This window comes from Xyrauchen texanus, chromosome 21, assembly GCF_025860055.1.
Source record: "Xyrauchen texanus isolate HMW12.3.18 chromosome 21, RBS_HiC_50CHRs, whole genome shotgun sequence".
Taxonomy (NCBI): Eukaryota; Metazoa; Chordata; class Actinopteri; order Cypriniformes; family Catostomidae; genus Xyrauchen; species Xyrauchen texanus.
In genome coordinates this window covers 20,362,948-20,381,592 of record NC_068296.1, presented here as the reverse complement: position 1 = coordinate 20,381,592, position 18,645 = coordinate 20,362,948, and the positions used below count along the sequence as shown (strand labels likewise).

Genomic DNA, 18,645 nt, shown 5'->3' with positions numbered 1-18,645 from the left:
TGAATCAACCACGTCATGTTGTGGTGCATCTATGACACATTCAGTGTTGAGACGCATTGTCTTCAGGACTTGTACCTCGTCCTTACAAGCATGGCAAGTGCAAATTAAAAGTTATTGTAAAAAGTAATTGGTGTTGTAACACCTCTAGTGTTCATTTCCCATGAAATTCTGCGATACGCACAATGAGCCACATACAAATGATATTGCTAAAAAGATTTCACAAAGTGATTATATGAGACCAAGTTGAAATTGCCCTATTAATGCACAGTAACAACTGTGAGGCAAACATCCAAAATGTGCAGTGCTCTGAGAGACCCGTCCATAATTGAATTGGGCTAAATTGTGTAGTTTCTTTGTGTTTCCATTGCAAGGCTGCATAGTTAAATACAGACCTGAACACAAAGGAACACAGTTCTCCTTATTGTGTATATTCTCTTTGCATTTGAATTCTCTGAAGTTAGAAGTTATAATTCCAATGATATTTACCTTTAGTCAAATATAATGACTTGTGCTTTTGTGGTTTTATCAGGCCATTGTTGACAGTTGCTGTCTAAAAAAAGCTTATGAAAATCCTCAGTAAACATAGCTGGCGTAAATCTGCTATTTGTTAATGGACAGAATATGCTGCGAGGAGTGCATGCTTAGCAAACAGTTACTGGTCACAAAGGAGGATGCCCCTTAAGCCCGTTATACACTGTAGGATTTTTACAGTGCATTTAGATTATTATTTGTTACAGACTGTACGATATGAATGCATTGATATCGGCATGGCACACTGTGCGATCGGCATGGCACACAGTGTGATGTTATGTCAGACTATACGATACACATCTGTGGTTCCAATCGTCCCGATCAGTGAACGTGATCATTAATATAACAGAAGTATATAGATTGTTAATAGAAGCGAAACTGCGAGATTTGGAGGAGCGGGTTATTTTTTTCTTTCTCTCTGGAAGTCAGGGCATCAGTATTATTTGCTGATTTGGAATCAAATGAGTCTTAAATACTTAACATAATTTATTTATTAAAAAAAATTATGAAATTGGAGTGGTGTGAATCTAAACTAGAAGTTTACAGACACTTAAAGTAAAATTATTAAAAGTAAAATAGTAATTTAATTAAATTTGTAAAGAAAATGCACGATAAATGTAAAGGAAAAAAAACGTGTTAAGAAAATGCTATTATTTATTTTTGTTTTGTAAACTCTGTATTTAATTTGGGAATAATGCTTTCATATTGCTGAAGTGTTACACTACCAAGTATTTTCTACTTATTTCTTTATTACAACTTTTTCTATAAAATTAAAAGAAAAACTTTGAAAAAGCTTGATTAGAGTGATAACTGGGCACATGTTGTTATGGTGCAGACTCAGAGCAGGTTTCTTTCCAAGGAGCTCAGTGGGGTTTCTCCAAAACAGTGAATTGGGGTGCGAAAGAGGAGTGGACAATCTCATCTGGCCTTCGTTATAGCAGTCATATGAATGCGATGCTAAATTTCTGACACTGCTAGAACTTCGGAGGCTAAAGATCATCACAAAGGCAATTAATCAGCCGTCGGTGAGCATGTCACACTAAACGTTGTTAGATTGCCGATTTTGCCCTACAGTGTCAGAAATCCTTTAGGATTCCTGAAATTTGTTCCCGAAATTCAGACGGCACAATTGTGGCAGAAATTGTACAGATTGCACTTTACATCAGTTTGGCTTGAGAGAGAGAGAGGTAGCAAGCACTAACAAAGAGAAAAAACAACAAAGGTGAATAAAAAGAAAGTATGAGAATATGTCAGTGAATAGTCACCCTTATTATGTATAGTACTGTTCAAGTGATGTCCCATTTGAGGCTGTGTCCTGGGAGCAGTTTATTCTTAAGTATTTACTGTGTCAGGTAGACTTGAAAGAAACTGAGTTAAGTGCCCTTAAGCAATCCTGCAAGCTGAAAGCAATTCAATGAAATATGAATGCAACTTAGCAAGTCACAGTCACAGCAAGTCCGCCTCCTAGAGGTGCATCACAGTTTCTTTCAATAACTTATGTTACTTCCATATAGGCTTGAGATATGCATGTGCCAGGAACCTGTCCTCATTTCTTGTCTAACTCACTTTTCAGTCCTCCTACTCTCTCCCTCCCTTTCATGCCTTATGTCACTATCCATCTATAGCAGTCACTAAATCTGGTTCTTTGCTAGGCAGAGGACATTTCACATTATTATCAGACATTTCAATGTTATGTATCAATAAATCACTTATTATTATTAGCATAGGAACAGAGACATATTTAGGTAGTATTTAGATTACTTTGTTTTCGAAAGCAGGGTTATGTTGAGGAGAAAGTATTTTAACATAAATAAAAATTATTTTATTTACATTGAAGTATCAGGTCTCCTAATCTTAAGGGAACTGAAAAGTGTATGTCTAAGGTACTTTGTTACAGGTTAAAGCTTCAATAATATCTACCTGGAGGTTCCTCTGATCCAATTTGGATTAGGTAAGAGGAACCTCCAAAAATTATTTGAAGGGAAATAAAGGTGTAATTTTGAAATTACTATTAATATTGTTATCACTTCATCACTGATGTCTCTGGGACCCCAAACATGAAAACAGTAAAAAAACATCAACAGAACATGCGGGCTAAACGCAAGATTTTTTTTTTATCAAAGCTATCTGAACAGCTCAAATAGATAGACATATGTGTCAACAAAATATAGATGGAGAGTCTCTTTAATGATTGATGTAAGAGGATTTTATGCATTGAGGGAATCCCAAAATGCTGTATCTACTTGATTGATAAATGATTAGTATCCCTTGAGGAGCTGTTCAAATACATGTGACAGATTTCAGTCTCGATCACATAGCAGAGTGTCTGTCAGGGTTTCATTCATTCAGAACTGACTCCCTCTCTCCTTCTCTCACTCTGTGTCTCTCTCATTCTCTCTCTTCAGTTACTTAGACAGTTTAGATCGGATCGGTGCTGCAGACTACCAGCCCACAGAGCAGGACATTCTGCGAACTCGAGTGAAGACCACCGGGATTGTAGAAACCCACTTCACATTTAAGAACCTGCACTTCAGGTGAGGCTCATTGACATGTTATTAATGCTTCTGAACGTACAGTGTGTATTTAAGCATGCTCTGCAGACTGGCTGTTGGAGTTCTACTGTTATTATCAGGAGGGTCTGTCCCCCTTTAATAAAGGCTAAGGTTGAGGGGTCTTAGTGAGCATACACTAAGTTTCGAAGGATTTACTGATAAGAAAAATTTAACTTTGATGTTACTCAGACAAGTTAATAAAAATAATCTTTTAAACATAAATTGTGCTCGCCTGATGAGGTAATGATGCGAAAATGAGCTGTATGAGTGCATTCCAATTTTGATCAAAATTGGATGAACATTAACAAAACATTACAAGTAATGCCATTTTTATTGTTTTATTATACATTTACATATCGCAATTATGACATTTGGCTAACTGTTCTAGTGGTGCCAAAATGCACTAGACAAACCTCAAGTGACAGTGTCACCCCTGAAAGTCATTGTATAATTTGCACTGGATATTACAATTTTCAGTCATTCAGTAGTCACGATCAATGACTGTTTATAAGGATGTATTTTGATCTAACACATACTCAAACTCCTTTAAGAAAACGTTTTTTTTTTTTCAATGACTTACTAACATTATTGTCAGAGTGGTTAATGATTTAGATGCACTCACAGATATAGCTTGATACACCACCATTCTGCCACCCAAATTCTCATACAGCTTTTAGAGAATAAAAGCCTTTCACAGGCTTTTATTCTCTCAGAAGATAGCATGTGAAAATAGAGGTCTAAAATAAGTGTTGTTGGCTGTTAAACAGACAGAACTGCCACCATTATTCTGAAGTCAGATTTAGCACCACACCAGAAGCTACAATTTTCTCCCACCAAGTAACAGTGATTTAGAGATGCAGTAAAGGGCAGGACCTCTGAACTATAGTGTCAGCCTCAGATGGCATGACCATGGACCCCCCACAGTCCGTTCTCTAAACCGTCTGATGCTTATAGCTCAAAAAACTGGAAAACACTTTCTCGATCAACTCAACTCAAATCTGATTGGCTGGTTTGATGGAACTTCAGTGAGTAAAAGCACCCAGGACATTTTATCAGTCTTTTACACAAGGTTCCACGTTGACAGAATGAGCATTTTGAGGATAAAGTAATCTCAGAATTTGCCCAAGTTTGCCAGGTTAATGACATTATATCTTTTAAAGATATTTACAGAGTTTCGTTTGAGGCTCATAGCAGAAAGTAAAGCAGATATCCACAAGCAGAGCAAAGTTATTCTCTATAATGAGGTTTTCGGTGCTGCACTTAGACTTTCTACATATTTTCTGCTCTTCTCCCATGTGTTTTCTGTGCAGTCGCTCACGCCATGATATCAATAATCTTTTTTCCCCATGTCTGTCTTTTATTATTATGGTATGATACATGTCCGATAACCCTGCCCCTAAACACCCCGTAATGAAAACTTGACTATGACTGGTCGCTTAAACATGTCAGTTAGATGGCTTTTCCCATATAAATGAGCAGTTCTTGGCTAATTGAAGCTGCCATTGAGCTCAGACTTATGCAGTAGACATAGTAACTAGTGTTACTAACATTGGATTAAAATTGAGATTTTAGGGTTGAAAGGCCGGAGTTGACATATTAAAACAAGAAGTTAATGCAAGACATTGAATGGCTAATTATTTTTTTTAATTGACAAAACCCTTTAGTTAACGTCTCTTGCGTGAATCATGATTTGCTGCTTGCCATTTGCTATTCAGAGGCAGGTGGTGTTATAGAGAGGGATATTATCATTCTACAGAGCATTTTATTGCACAAAGATTTGTATATACTCATGAGAGCAAGATGAGTCATAAATATTTTTGGTCTGTTTTCTCAAAAGAATTCTAAATGCATTTATCTGCTAAAATGTAATTGTAAACTTTTAGAAGTACACTAGTAAATAGATGGCCTAAAAACAGACAAGGACTAAAAGCCACAAAACTCCAATGTTAATTTTGTGGGATCTCTAAGAAAATGGAATGTTCCCAGCATTAATCGGCATAATTGCATTTTAACTAGTAAGAATTCCAATTACAGAGCTCTCTAATTGATTTTTTTCAAGGGGTGATGCTGAATGAAAAAAATAACACTCAACGTAAAATAGTGCTGAGCTTTATTACAAAAATAAACTGTGCTGAATGAACCATGAAAATGTATTGTACTTTTTAAATGAAATAAACATAAATATTAATAGATATGAACTAATATTCAATTTTTAAGTCAGCTGATTTTAAATTGACGTTCTATTGTTAGTTCACAAGAGGGCGCAATAAATACATAAACCAATCAGCATCGTTAGATTGTTGCATAGAACATTTTTGTTCCATGCCTGTTAAAAAAAAAAAAAAAAGAGCATTTCATTTTTCACCTAATGTGCATAAAATAAATAAAAAGTTTTAGTCGGTCCATATGCTCAAATGTTTTGTCAAAACTAAAACGCACTTCGATAGTCAGTTCACATGGTGTTACACTTGCACTGATTCCTACTACTCCAGACTCATGCTTCATAATAACAGCAAAATGTTTTTATTCAGTGCAGTTGTATGTAGAGTAGCAATATTCACAGAGAGCAGTGGTATTCGGCTGAACTTGGTGGTGAAGACTGGAAATGAATGCGAGGATCTTGAGACACATTTCCAAGTTGAACATCTTTCCTGGCAAAGCATTTAAACATCTCATTTCTTAATCGGAGAATCGCTTATAAGAGAGCAAGACTGAACGGCCAAAGACCTCCATCAACTGTAAGGGGCTGTTCACACCAAATGCTTTTGCAATCGTCCATTTGATTTTCCATGTAAACGCATGCTAGACGAAGGTCTTTGTTTTTGTTTATTTAGCGTCTCGTGCAGGAACGCTGTTTTTTTAGATGATGCGCCTAATTAAAAAGAACTTTAAAAGCATATTGAGACACCTGCTTTCTGTTAAACTGTATTTGTTGTGCTGTGTCTAGCCTTTTTAGTGCAAAAATGTGATCGTCCTGAAGTCATCATATTACAGTGAGGATAATTTTTATTTTATTGAAATCAGATGCCTTTCTGATTTGTTTATACGTCTCTCTCGGCTGCATGAAGATATTAATTTGCTATCTCACGTCACTTGCTTTACATATGCAAGCAACTTAACTTGCTTACAAATGTATAAATGTGACCAGCTGGATATAAACTAATGCAAATAGATAGTAATAGATGGTAAAAATCATGACATTTAAACATTTGGGTAGGAATTTTTTTTTTTTCTATTTTTGTCATATTGTTCTAACTTGAGGTTAGCTTTAATGTTAGCATCCTCTCAGTAGCAATACAGCTGTTCTCTACTAATGAATCATCTTGTTAACAAATTAGTTACTTTATAATGAAATGACAACGTGCACTGTAGTGTACAGTATACATACCTTTTCGTTGTTGAGGTTTTAAATCAGCATCAGAAGTAGTCTGCTCCATGCAGTGTTGTCTCAGCTGTCAAATCAAACAAAGTACCAATCATCAGTGAAGTGATAGTTTTTATTTCGCCTATAGAGGCCACTCTCATACTGTATAACAACAGCAGACCCTTCCCAGCTGCTGCAGCACTAGACGCAGATATATATCGGTCGACCTATAGCCCTTATATCCCTCTCCAGCTCTCACTGCAACACAAAACATCTGTTAGAGATAATTTACCACAGGTGCCAATCCTTACCACTCTTCCTTTCCTGGCTTCACTCTCCACAGATGTCATTCGTCCACATCCACATCCCCATCTCCACATTACATAGCTGTGTTTTGGGTTAATGGATAAGTGTCCAATGTGACTATATTGAATTAATGTCAATTAGAACCCAGCTATTCATTGTGAGGACTGTACTTCTGTTAGCTTTGTAATAGGGCATTGTGGATTGTGTGATATAGTGCATTTTTATAAGTGTGCTGAGCTCATGTTGAGTTGTGTCCACTCAGGTTGTTTGATGTGGGAGGTCAGAGGTCGGAGAGGAAGAAATGGATCCACTGCTTTGAGGATGTCACCGCCATCATCTTCTGTGTGGCTCTGAGTGGATACGACCAGGTGCTCCATGAAGACGAGACCACGGTGAGTGTTAAATGCACACACACACACACACACACACACACACACACACACACACATACAGACAGTACATTAACACATACACACACTAATACACACACACTTAATTTTTATGCTTGGACACACAGAAACACAAAGTACATACACTCTCTTTTACACACACTCAAGTGCGCACAATACACTAACAAAAATGTATATCATGGGTATCTGAATATGTTTTGCTGTGCTTTAAAAGAGTTTGGATCACAAATGACTTGAAGTTCAGTTATGAATCTCGAAATGGCGCACGCAAGCTGATATGTTCTTTGAACTTGTTATTTGTTATCCAAACGGCTTGCATGGTGTAAGCTGATTGGTCCTTTGACATGCAATCAGAAAGCCTATCAACTTGCATTCTCTCTCTTTGCCTAACATTTAAATTGCTAAGTTTTGCAGATTTCACTGCAGTGCTACAAGTGTTTTTGTCTGAAACCCTCCTCCTCCCCAGCTTCACTTGTCTAGATCTGCTACATGGGGATTGTATGAATGTCTATTTTTGCAGCAGCATGTCCTACATGCTCGATACAGCATGTCATGATTTTGTCTAGTTGTGCAGCAGCAACAGCATGTCCACATGCTAACACAGTATGTCTGTTTATGTTCTAGCTGTAGCAAGTCTTCATACTTGCTCTGCAGCAGCTTAGCAAATCCTCTCTGCTAAGACCAAATCCTATCAATATGTGATACTCTCATTAACATGCTAAATCTTTCTGAGAATTCAGTCATGACTGAACTTCAATTCTGTAAAAATCCATATATTGCTACATAATATTAAAAAAGGAATTTAATAATACCAGGACATAAAGCTATAGATCAAACATTTCAGTGACATCACATGACTCATTGGTATAGAGGTGTGATTGACAGTGTGGAATGATAAAGTTCTTCAGTTCAAATCTTAGAGGGTATATGGATTCACACCGTTCTTTTCCTAACCAGCAGAGCAGCTTGCTGGACAGCACTACCATAACTGCTGTCATGATGATATATTCATCCACTGTTGATCAGAACACTTAAATTGCAATCATGTTACCACTCAAGTGAACATGATCATAGTGCGCAGCGTTTTAGTAAAAATTAGGGCCGAAGAACCTTTATTGTTTTGCATTGATAAAAGCCTTTCCATTAAGTTTGAAGGCTGAATCTTCAGCAGCGTTCTTTCATTTTTTTAAAGTTTGATTAGGCTTCTTTGAAAATCATTTGGAGTAGCTTATCCATAATTTACCGAATGGGTTCTGAAGTGACATTAACTTTTTTAAACTACTGTTGTGATTCTAAAACGATGTGACATAGTTCATAATTATTGGAATGTTGCCAGTTCCCCCGTCTGCCGCTCACTTCGACGTTGTGTCGAAGTAGCGACACTAGGGGTCTCTCTTGAGAGCCTTTTGCACCTCTGATCTATGAGAAAAGACCAATGAGAAATTGGCAGACAGAATTTGCATGTCCCGCCCCCAGACATACGGGTATAAAGGGAGGGAAATGTATCTGTTTCATTCAGAAATTTTCGACCGGTTGTGTATGCAGCGAACTGCGAGTCACACACTGTTCCTCCCATCTCTGAGCGATTGCTGTTGGATCTACGGCGCATATCAGCGGCTTTCTCCTTCTCTGCACGGCAGTGCAGCTTTGCCCCTGGGCTCTTTGACAGCGCAGTTAAAAGAGTTATTTTCTCTAAAGAGCATATACACAGCTGGTGTTGAACGTCCTTTTCAGGACGCGTCTTTATAAAGATGCCCTTCTGCCCCTGTGTAGTTCCTGGATGCGGTAGAGTGCAATAAACATTGCAAGAACATGACCAACTCTCGGGAGTGGTCCAGATTAAGCCAGTCCTTGAGGTAGTTGAGAATGCGGATGCCTGCTTCCCGAAGAGGGGCAAGGGCTATAGCGATTCCCCACAGCGGTCCCCCAGGTGAACAGAGCGGTTGCGATCCACCTGTGCCCCGATAATGCCGCCACCTGGCGGGTTGCCCTGTGCTCCCCTCCAAGGCCCATAGGATGACGTCTTCATTGACCTCCAAATCCTACAGCGCCACCGGACAGGCCGCTTCTGCCACCAGTCCACGGCTCTTAAAGATCTGCACTTGGGTAGTCCTGATCCCGACATGCTGCAGGAACTGCACTCAGCGACCGACCTCGCCCTCAGGGCCACAAAGGTCACAGCACGGTCACTCGGGCAGGCGATGGCCACTCTCGTGGTTCAGGAACGACATCTGTGGCTGAACATGGTCGATATGTGCGAAGTGGACAAAACACGCTTCCTCGAAGCACCTGTCTCCCAGTTCTGCCTTTTCGGCGACACTGTAGAGGACTTCACCCAGCAATTCTAAGGGGTGAAAAAGAAGACGGAGGCCGTATCTCACATCATGCCCCGCCGTACCTCCAGCACGAGCCGTGCCCCATCTGCCCGCCAAGGGTGTCCCCCTGCGGCGCCTAGGAAACACACAGCTCCGCCTCAACCCGGGCCCAGCTCTCAGCCCCAGCGTCGAGCACTCCGCAGGAGGCACACGCCCCCGTTGTGACCTAAAAGCCCATGTGAAGTATTTCACCACTCTTTACCTCCCCCAGTCTGGGCAGGTGTGGACTCCGCAGGGTCTTTCCCCCCTGAAAGAATAGGAAAACTGGGAAAGATCGCCTTCCCCGAGTGCGTATGATAGCTTTAAGATGGCCCCAGCCGCTTTAACTCTATGCGAGAAACATAGAGAGAGAAAAGGCACGGCTGCCGTGGCCTGCCTTGTTCCCCCCTGTCGGGAGTAAAGAACCAGAAGGCTTTGATAATTTTATGGGGCGTTGGGGAAGGGTACATGCAGCCTGGCACAGCTGGTCGCTTTGGCACGTAAAATACCTGTCTACTCCTGTGTCAGCAGTACACGTACACGGCTCAGCGCATGGCATGATTTAAATTGGACCCCTAGTGTCGCTTCTTCGACACAACGTCGAAGTGAGTGACGTTGTGTACGGATGTAACCACCATTCCCTGATGAAGGGAACGAGACGTTGTGTCCTCCCGGCCACATCGCTGAACCGAGCCACTGTTGCGGCCGAACCTCATTGTCGGCTCCTCAGAAAAATCCTGAATGAAACTGATGCATTTCCCTTTATACCCCTATGTCCAGGGGCGGACATGGAAATTCTATCTGCCAATTTCTCATTGGTCATTTCTCATAGATCAGAGATGCAAAAGGCTCTCAAGAGAGAGCCCTAGTGTCGCTTCTTCAACACAACGTCTCATTCCCTCCATCGGGGAATGGAGGTTACATCCGTAACCTAGACGTTTTCTATCATTAAATGAGATATACATAATTGTGAGAAAAATACTACTTATATATGAATAGATTAGGGGTCCTATTTTAAGAGCAAAAGTGTTACATGCAATGCAATGCACTTTATTACCACCTACTGGAGGAATCTCCAAACTACAATTGCAGGAACTGAATTTTTACTTTGCAAAATTCAATGTGGTATTGAAACATTTTACGCAACAACAAAATTCTTAGGAAAATATCAAATTGCGCTTTGTGCCACTTCATTTACATACAACATACACACAGTTTGCACGCCTACACCCACATTAGTGCAAACACTCCCACCCATGCCCATTTGCGCTTTGCGCTGGCACAATAATTGGATTATTCACTTTGCCCACATAGAGCCCTAGGACTTAAAAAAATATATTATAAAAAAGAATACTTTTGTATTAAAATATTTTGTAATTTAAGTAATTGTATTTTCAGCACAGGCACCCACTTTTTTTTATGTAAATTAGGCTTATTATATAGATTTGTTCTTATTTTCCAATATATGCACTGTTTGCACAACATTAATGTTGCACTGTTACTGTACACAAAAAGCAGTTGGTAACAGGAATTTTATTAAAACGAGATGTTTGTGTCCATTTTCTTCAGACCATTTAGATCACTAAACATGCTGAGAATTGTGAGAAAAAATATTACTTGGAAGATTGCATAATTTGATCTATAGCAATCAGCAATGGTGTCAGTACACTAAAAAAGGAATTAATTAACTTAATTTAAGAATTTATTTTACAAGCAATTGAATTAAATTACTTCTAATTAATTCAGTTTCATTAAACAAACATAATTCAGTTGGATTATGTCAAATCAATTTACTCTAGTTGATTTAACTCAGTTTTATTAGGTTAATCAAACTTAATTTGTTTATGTTGGTCTAATGTAATTTTAACAACTTACTAATGTTTATTTAATTAATTGTCTTATGTTGGTTGAAATTAATGAGGTTTTTAAACATTAGTATATGCTAGGTGAGCAAGTGTAAGGACAGTATAACTGTTGCACATAGAGTTAAGCAATGTTAAAATCTAACATAAATTTAAAGTGTATGCGCAAGTCCATCCTTAACCAAAGCACAAGCACCAGTCTTCAGAACAACGGTAACCCCCCAAACTCCAGCCAAACAAACACTACTTTCAAATAAAATGGTAAAACAGAACAGTAAACATGAATAAATCTCATCCTGTTCTTATCTTGCTCAAAAATACATAAAATAATACTTAGTTTTAACATTTGTACACACCATCCAGTCCCCTGAAAAGCATGCTGGCCACTTTCATCAATACTGCAAAAAAATATTAATGTAGACCTTACTCAAATGGATTAAGTAAACTTAAATTTGACACATTTAATTGAATTTAACAAAATGAATTTAAGTTAAGACAAAATGTTCTAGAATGGTGTTGCTTTAGTTAATTTTAATGTAAAGTGAACAACCTTTTTTTTTAGTGTAGTTAGTAAACATGTTGTGTGAATTTGGCATGCTGGGAGATTCAAATATTTTCCTGTCAAATTTGTTGCTATGATACATTTCAGAGTGTGAGCTGCTGTTATAGTGATAACCAAGATTTAGTGAGGAATCTGTATTTTTTAATTGCTTTGAGCAAGTAGGTCTCTGAACAATAAAATTAAAAAATGTGATGAGTCATGTTGGTAAGTGTATGGCACAACGCAGACTTCAGATCTACCCAGAAACACACTCCCATAACAAACTTGGATAAGAGATTTTTTATAACTGCGGCCACTGAGGCTGAAAAACATCTGGCGTATTTATGGTGCCGAATTTTGGAAATACAATTGGGAGGCTTTTACGGGTAGGACCGAAGATGCCCATAAATACAGCAACCCTTACACATCCATATCCATCTAATCTATGTAGGCAATAAAAGGAGAAGACAGATCTTATTATTCTCTAAGAAAGTCAGAGGTGAAACAAATGGATAGAGATAAACACTCACAGATAGTTTGAATTTACTCTCTCTGAATGTGTCTCTATCAGTGGTCTTCTATTCAGTGTTCTACCAGTGTTTATGCATTAGCAGTCATTTATTCTGCCTTTACGTGTCTCCTGTGCACTCTGTGCCACTTACTCCTCCATTTCAACACACACACATTTTTTGTTCCTTCAAGTTTGGCTTATTTGAAACTAAGCAACTTATTTAATCTCTTAAATTTCTTTTCTTCATTTATGACACGCATGGACCAATTCTACATTTCTCCACTGTTCAGTGTTGCTGTGTGTTTTTGTCATTGAGGGGTGAAGTCACTAAACCGTTTTATCACTTTTGTGAACATTATTTCAGTACAAAAACCTTACACCACCATCAATCCATTTTAACCAGGTGTTAAATTTGCTGCAATAATGCTACACCATGAGCATGACCAGCTCTCTTTTCTATGTAAATTAGGCTTTTCACAAAACTCCCAAATGCGATACAGTATTTAATATTGTACTATTGCCACCTTCGAAAAGCTGGCAGTAATTGAAATTTTGTTTAAGAAAAGAGAGATGTTTGTGTACATTTTCTGTAGATTACATCATCAGTAATTTAATAAATAATGATAAAATGCTTGAGAATAGTGTATAAGACATACCAATACACAGTACTGTAAAAAAAAAAGATTGTAACCGCAATCTATGAAACAAGCTTGAAATGTGGTAAAAATGGTAAAAGGTTTTTACCTTTTATATGTTAAATAAAATAGTAAATGTAAAATAAAATAAACTAGCAAAAAATAAAAAATATCATACAGAATAAGGCAGCCATGAAATTGTAAATATAATAAATTATGGATAGTAAATAAGCAAATATATTCATTCAAATTTTGTTCAGCACAAAAATGTTTTGGTGTGTTTGCGTTATTATCTGATTTGCATTATTACTTTAACAACTCGGATGCTAAATAAACAACCATATTAGAGGGTGCAGTTACAGTAATTCTTAGTGAATTCCCCCCTGTGTATATGTATGTATGTACATATATATGTTTGTATGTATGTATGCTCTGTGTCTGAGCATCAGTGACATATTTGGGGTGGGAAATGTGAGTGACATTTCGGGTTCTGGTGCATGTCTGGTTCTGCTCGGTCGCTCTTGTGGCCTCCAGTGGCCACTTCTGCATTTGCGTCCCTCCTTCAAAACGTCTCAGCTGGTCTCCTGTCATCTCTCGCCATCGGCTTTCTTCTCTAACCAAACGCTAAACAACAAAGCCCATCTCTACAGACGGCCCATCCACAAACTCTCCCACAGGTACGAAATTATCATGACCAACCTCAGCTCAATCACATACTTAGTACAGTTTGAAGCATTGCTCCTTTATGTTGTGCCTTAAAGGGAAAATTCTGTCAAAATTTACTGAACCCCATGTTGCAAAACAAAAAAGGAGAACACGAACTTGGGACATCCGTGGTCTCCATTCACTTTCATTGTACGAATAAGACCAGTTTGGACATTCTGCTTTAAAAAAAAGTCACTGTGTTCTACAGAAGAATTCAAAGGCATAGTGTTTGGAATAACATTGAGAAAATTATGACAATTTTACTTTTTTGGGGAATTTACTTTATGTAATTTCTTTACATGTTATATCTTGGATCCTCTAGATGTGTTGCTGGTTCTTTCCAAAACGCTTCATTTTTAATCGGATAATGCTGCTCTGTAGTGTGCAAAACCTAAATTGATTTGCTGACCCTTGTTTTCTCCTGAAGTAATGGCCATTGAAGACACAAAGAGGGAGTAACTGCTTCCAACTCTAAATTCATTACCGTTAAGATGATAAGCAGAATAAATTAGTTATTAATTGTAAACAGTGGGATTTAAATGTCTGATAACACACTGAAAATCTGTGATTCAGTCTGTGACAATTAAACTGGAAGTTTTATGATTTTAAAAAATGTAAAAGAAAGAAAAGTTATGATGTAAAATTAATAAGAAATATGTAAGAATCTGCTCTTATTTCTTGGTCACAATTGAAATGTTTATGTCAATTGTAACATTGAACAACAAGTCAGAATTCCTTGCTTCTATTAAAGCACACAAGAAGGTATTTGGAACATTCTCAAATTATGCTGGATAACATTAATATTAATCATCAGGTTTTGCATGTGGTGCAAATATGTGGTGTTCATGGCAGCTCAAGTGCATGATGTCATTTAAGCAAGTCATACTACAAGTCATATTAGATTTTCATTAAGTGATAATATTAGATGTATTGGAGGAAAAAAAAAGAATTACTTAAAAAAAACAACAATTGAAACATTTATACTCTTCTGACTTTTAGACCCACTGGATAAAAATATGGAGAAAGTGAATATCTTTAAACTCTTCCCATTATAATTTACATAAGGTATTTTATGTACCACCTTGACGAGACAAGTAATTAACTAACAAACTTGCTAATAGAACAGGCTATATTTAGTTCCCTTTACAAAAAGCTTCACTATGATGCTGCGCTGAAGAGCGCTTTGGCAACACGTTTCAGTTGTGACCAGCTGTGATATGTATGCAACACGTCAATGAACATTGACTGGAATTTATAGCCTCTGCTGATGTAATCATTGGATGCACCTGGCGCAGTGGCTATAAATAGATGCGTCACTGGTGCATCATCAGATTTTTCGTCTTCGGAGCCGTTCTGTGCTATGTGCTATCACGAAGCTGTCAAACTTTCTTTCCTCTGTTAGGAGTTAGATTCTGTTAGGCAGTGTGCAGTGAACCTTTTCTCCTTTCTCTGCTTTCTATAAATATATATATATAAATAGAGAGAGAATGACTGAGAATCAGAGCAAATGATGCATGTTCCCTTGTTTACGCTCTATTGCCGAGAGCATTGCGATCTGCTTTCGGGCTAAATGCTTTGCGCTCTCCTCGCTTACTTCTGGGAGTCAACGCCCACTCTTTCATTGTGGGGCTCTTGCATATATCTGGCTGAGGTGCGAGAGGCAGTACCGTCCCTATCGCTTGCTCTCTCCCCAGATCCAGCTGATCCTTCTCGTAAGCCTGAAGCGGGCCTCGCCGCTTCTTCGTTTCACGAGGGGGGCGCTAAACCTCTGTACATTCCACGCATAATAATAAAGTGGCTGAGAAATTACTTGAGGTGGTTACTCAGGCTGTGGCCAGACTACAGCTAGACTGGCCACGTGAACAAGAGACACCCCCCCCCAAAAGCTCCAAACTATAAGACAGATTTCTGTCTGGTGGCAAAAAAAAAAGCAAGGGAACGCTATATTAGTCCCTTCCTTTCTTTTATGACCTCCATGACGAGCTTTCTCGCTCATGGAGGAACCCATATACTTCCCGTGTCCACGTACCCTCGACGTCTTTATACTCTACTATCGTGGGTGCTGAGACACGGGGGTATTCAATGATGCCGCCGGTCAAAGAGACGCTTGTGGGCTATCTCTCGCCGGGTTCGGCATCGTCTTTTAAAAAGCCCTCCCTCCACACGAAGCCGTGCAGGACCACCGCCACGCTAGTGGGGAAGGCGGGTCAGGCTGGTGCTGCTCTGCACACCATGGCGGTGTTGCAGGCATACCAGGCTGATCTGGTTAAGGACCTGAGTGCAGGTTCCGCGCTCGACGAGGAAGCGTTTTCTGAGCTTCGTCAAGCCATGGACCTTTCTCTACGCGTGACCAAACTGACAGCCCGTGCTATTGGCCGGTCTATGTCTGCTTTGGTCAGCATGGAAAGACACCTGTGGCTCAACCTATCGTGCATCAAGGACAAAGATAAATCTTTTCTCCTTGATGCCCCAATTTCGCCTTCTGGACTTTTTGGAGACGCCATGACTACGGTTATCTCCAGGTTCCAGGAGGCAAAAAGCCATGTGGAAGCATTCGGGCAATTCTTCCCTCGCCGCACACAGGGGCGGGGCCATCGGCCAAAAACAGAGCGTGGCGAGTCGTGCTCCCCCTCGTAACGACTGGGGACAGGCTCGCCGCCCCCGACAGCCTCCAAAGCAAGACCTCAGGGCGGGTCTTGTGCTCAACCCAGTGGGGGTAGCTCCCCTCGGGACGGGGCGCGTGTACTATCCACTTCACCCCTCCTGGTACCCTCACGAATCCTCTCCTTTCCCGCCGCCTCTGGTGTTTCGGGAGGCAGAGGCTTCCAACTAAAAGTTGGGTGTACCGCTGTTTCCTGCCTTATTCCAGGATGCGGAACACCCGACATCCCCTCAACAGGAAGTGTCAAAATTAGTATCCATTTCAGAAAACTTGGCAGCGTGGAAAATTCTGCCCCGGTATTTCTATGTGGGCTCTAAGAACAGTAGAAAGAGGCTACAGAATTCAATTCTCTCCTCCGCGCTTCAACGGCGTGGTCGCCACTTCCGTGAAACCGGAGCAGGCATGTCTACTGTGGAAAGGACTTAAAGTCTCTTGGTCTAAGGGGTCATAGAACGTGTTCCCCTTCCAGAGAAAGAGTCAGGCTATTACAGCAAATACTTCCTGGTCCGCAAGAAGGGTGGGGGGTTGTGTCCGATCTTAGATCCTCGTGGCTTGAACCGCTCAGTCAGCGCGTTCAAGTTCAAGATGCCAACTATCAAGATGGTCGCGTCACAAGCCCAACATCACGTTTTGGCTGGTCACGATCGATCTCATGGATGCATATTTTCTTATAGAAATTCTGCCACAGCACAGGAAGTTCCTGAGGTTCGCTTTCGGGGGCAAAGCCTTCCAGTATCGGGTTCTTCCATTCGGCCTAGACCTATTTACCCTGCACATTCACGAAATGCACGGATACAGCACTGGTTCCTTTGTGACTCCGGGGTATCCGCATTCTGAATTACATAGACGACTGGCTGATCCTTGCACAGTTCCAAGAACTGGCAGTTTAACACAGGGATATCATCTTCGCTCATCTGGTTTCTCTGGGTCTGAGACTCAACGTCAAAAGAGCGTTCTCTCTCCCACCCAGGGAATTACCTATCTGGGAGTATTATGGAATTTGATCACGATGCATGCTCTTTTGTCTCCCGCTCGAATCATTTCCATACAGAACACCCTGAGCAAAGTCAGGCTAGGTCAATGTTGCACTGCTTGTCAGTATCAACGAATACTAAGTTTCCGGGCATCTGCGTCAACGGTGATCCCTCTGGACCTTCTGCTCATGAGACCGTTTTTGTTGTGGCTCAAAGCCAGGGGAGTTTCTTCCAAGGGCCAAATCCCCTAGGCTAATAAATGTTACGCGCCGTGGTTTTCGTTCCCTTTCTATGTGGTTCAGACCCCGGTTTCTTACCTTGGGTCCCACTCTAGGTGCGTCTTGTTGTCGCAGGCTGCTAACGACAGATGCCTCCCTGATGGGCTGGGTAGTGGCCTTAAGTGGTCGTCCAGCTGAATTTCTGCCACGTCGGATTCTCCTTGGGGCCCAGGGAAGCTCCTGTCACTCAGGGTGGTTTATATCCCTGGATGCCCATATATGTGAGCAGATTTACTGTCCAGACAGAAAATACAGATGGGGGAGTGGAAACTCCACCCTGAGGTAGTGGGTGAGATTTTTCCCGGGCAGAAGAGGACCTCTTCACCTCTATGAACAGCGCAATGTCTCCTTTGCTTCTCCCCGAGTCACCCAGCCCCCTCATGTCTGGACGGAAAGGCACATACATGACCCGGAATGTGTCTGTATGCGTTTCTTTCCCTGGTTTTTCTGCTCCCGGGAGTCTTCGCCAATGTTCGCCAGCAAAGGTCTTGCCTCCTACTGATAGCGCCGCGCTGGCCGAACAGGGTATGGTTCTTGGAGCTAAATTCTCCCCTCGACGGCTCGCCTCGGGCGATTCTGAACAGGAAGTATTTCATCCCCGGCCCGAATTGTGGAACCTTCTCATGCTTAGCCCCTGTTGGGTACCAACTGAGGTACACAGGGCCTTCTCCTGAGGTTACTGAGACCATTTTAAGTGCTAGGGCTCCCTCCACTTGTAACAAATCTGGGTAGATTTTACAGGGCAGAAGAGGACCTCTTCGCCTCTATGAACAGCGCAATGTCTCCTCTACTTCTCCCCGAGTCACCCAGTCCCCACCTCTGGGGCTGAACACGGTGGCGCATACATGGCCCAGAATGCGCCTGTATGCGTTTCCTTTTAATAAAAGTTCATATTGCAGAACCAGTTAACTGCCAGATCGCTTCAGTTCTGGACTTTTTGCAGGAAGAACCGCCAGCAGG

The 18,645-nt window shown here is 40.6% G+C and overlaps 1 protein-coding gene across 2 annotated transcripts in view; it reads left to right on the top strand.

Moving 5' to 3' along the window:
* Positions 1 to 18,645, top strand: part of LOC127661429 (guanine nucleotide-binding protein G(o) subunit alpha) — a 146,748-nt gene that overhangs the window by 107,979 nt on the left and 20,124 nt on the right. For both annotated transcript variants that reach the window (XM_052152136.1, XM_052152135.1), the window contains exons 5-6: positions 2,937 to 3,065; positions 7,016 to 7,145. In XM_052152136.1, coding sequence (XP_052008096.1) covers positions 2,937 to 3,065; positions 7,016 to 7,145 — 259 coding nt within the window. The remainder of the gene's footprint in view (positions 1 to 2,936; positions 3,066 to 7,015; positions 7,146 to 18,645) is intronic.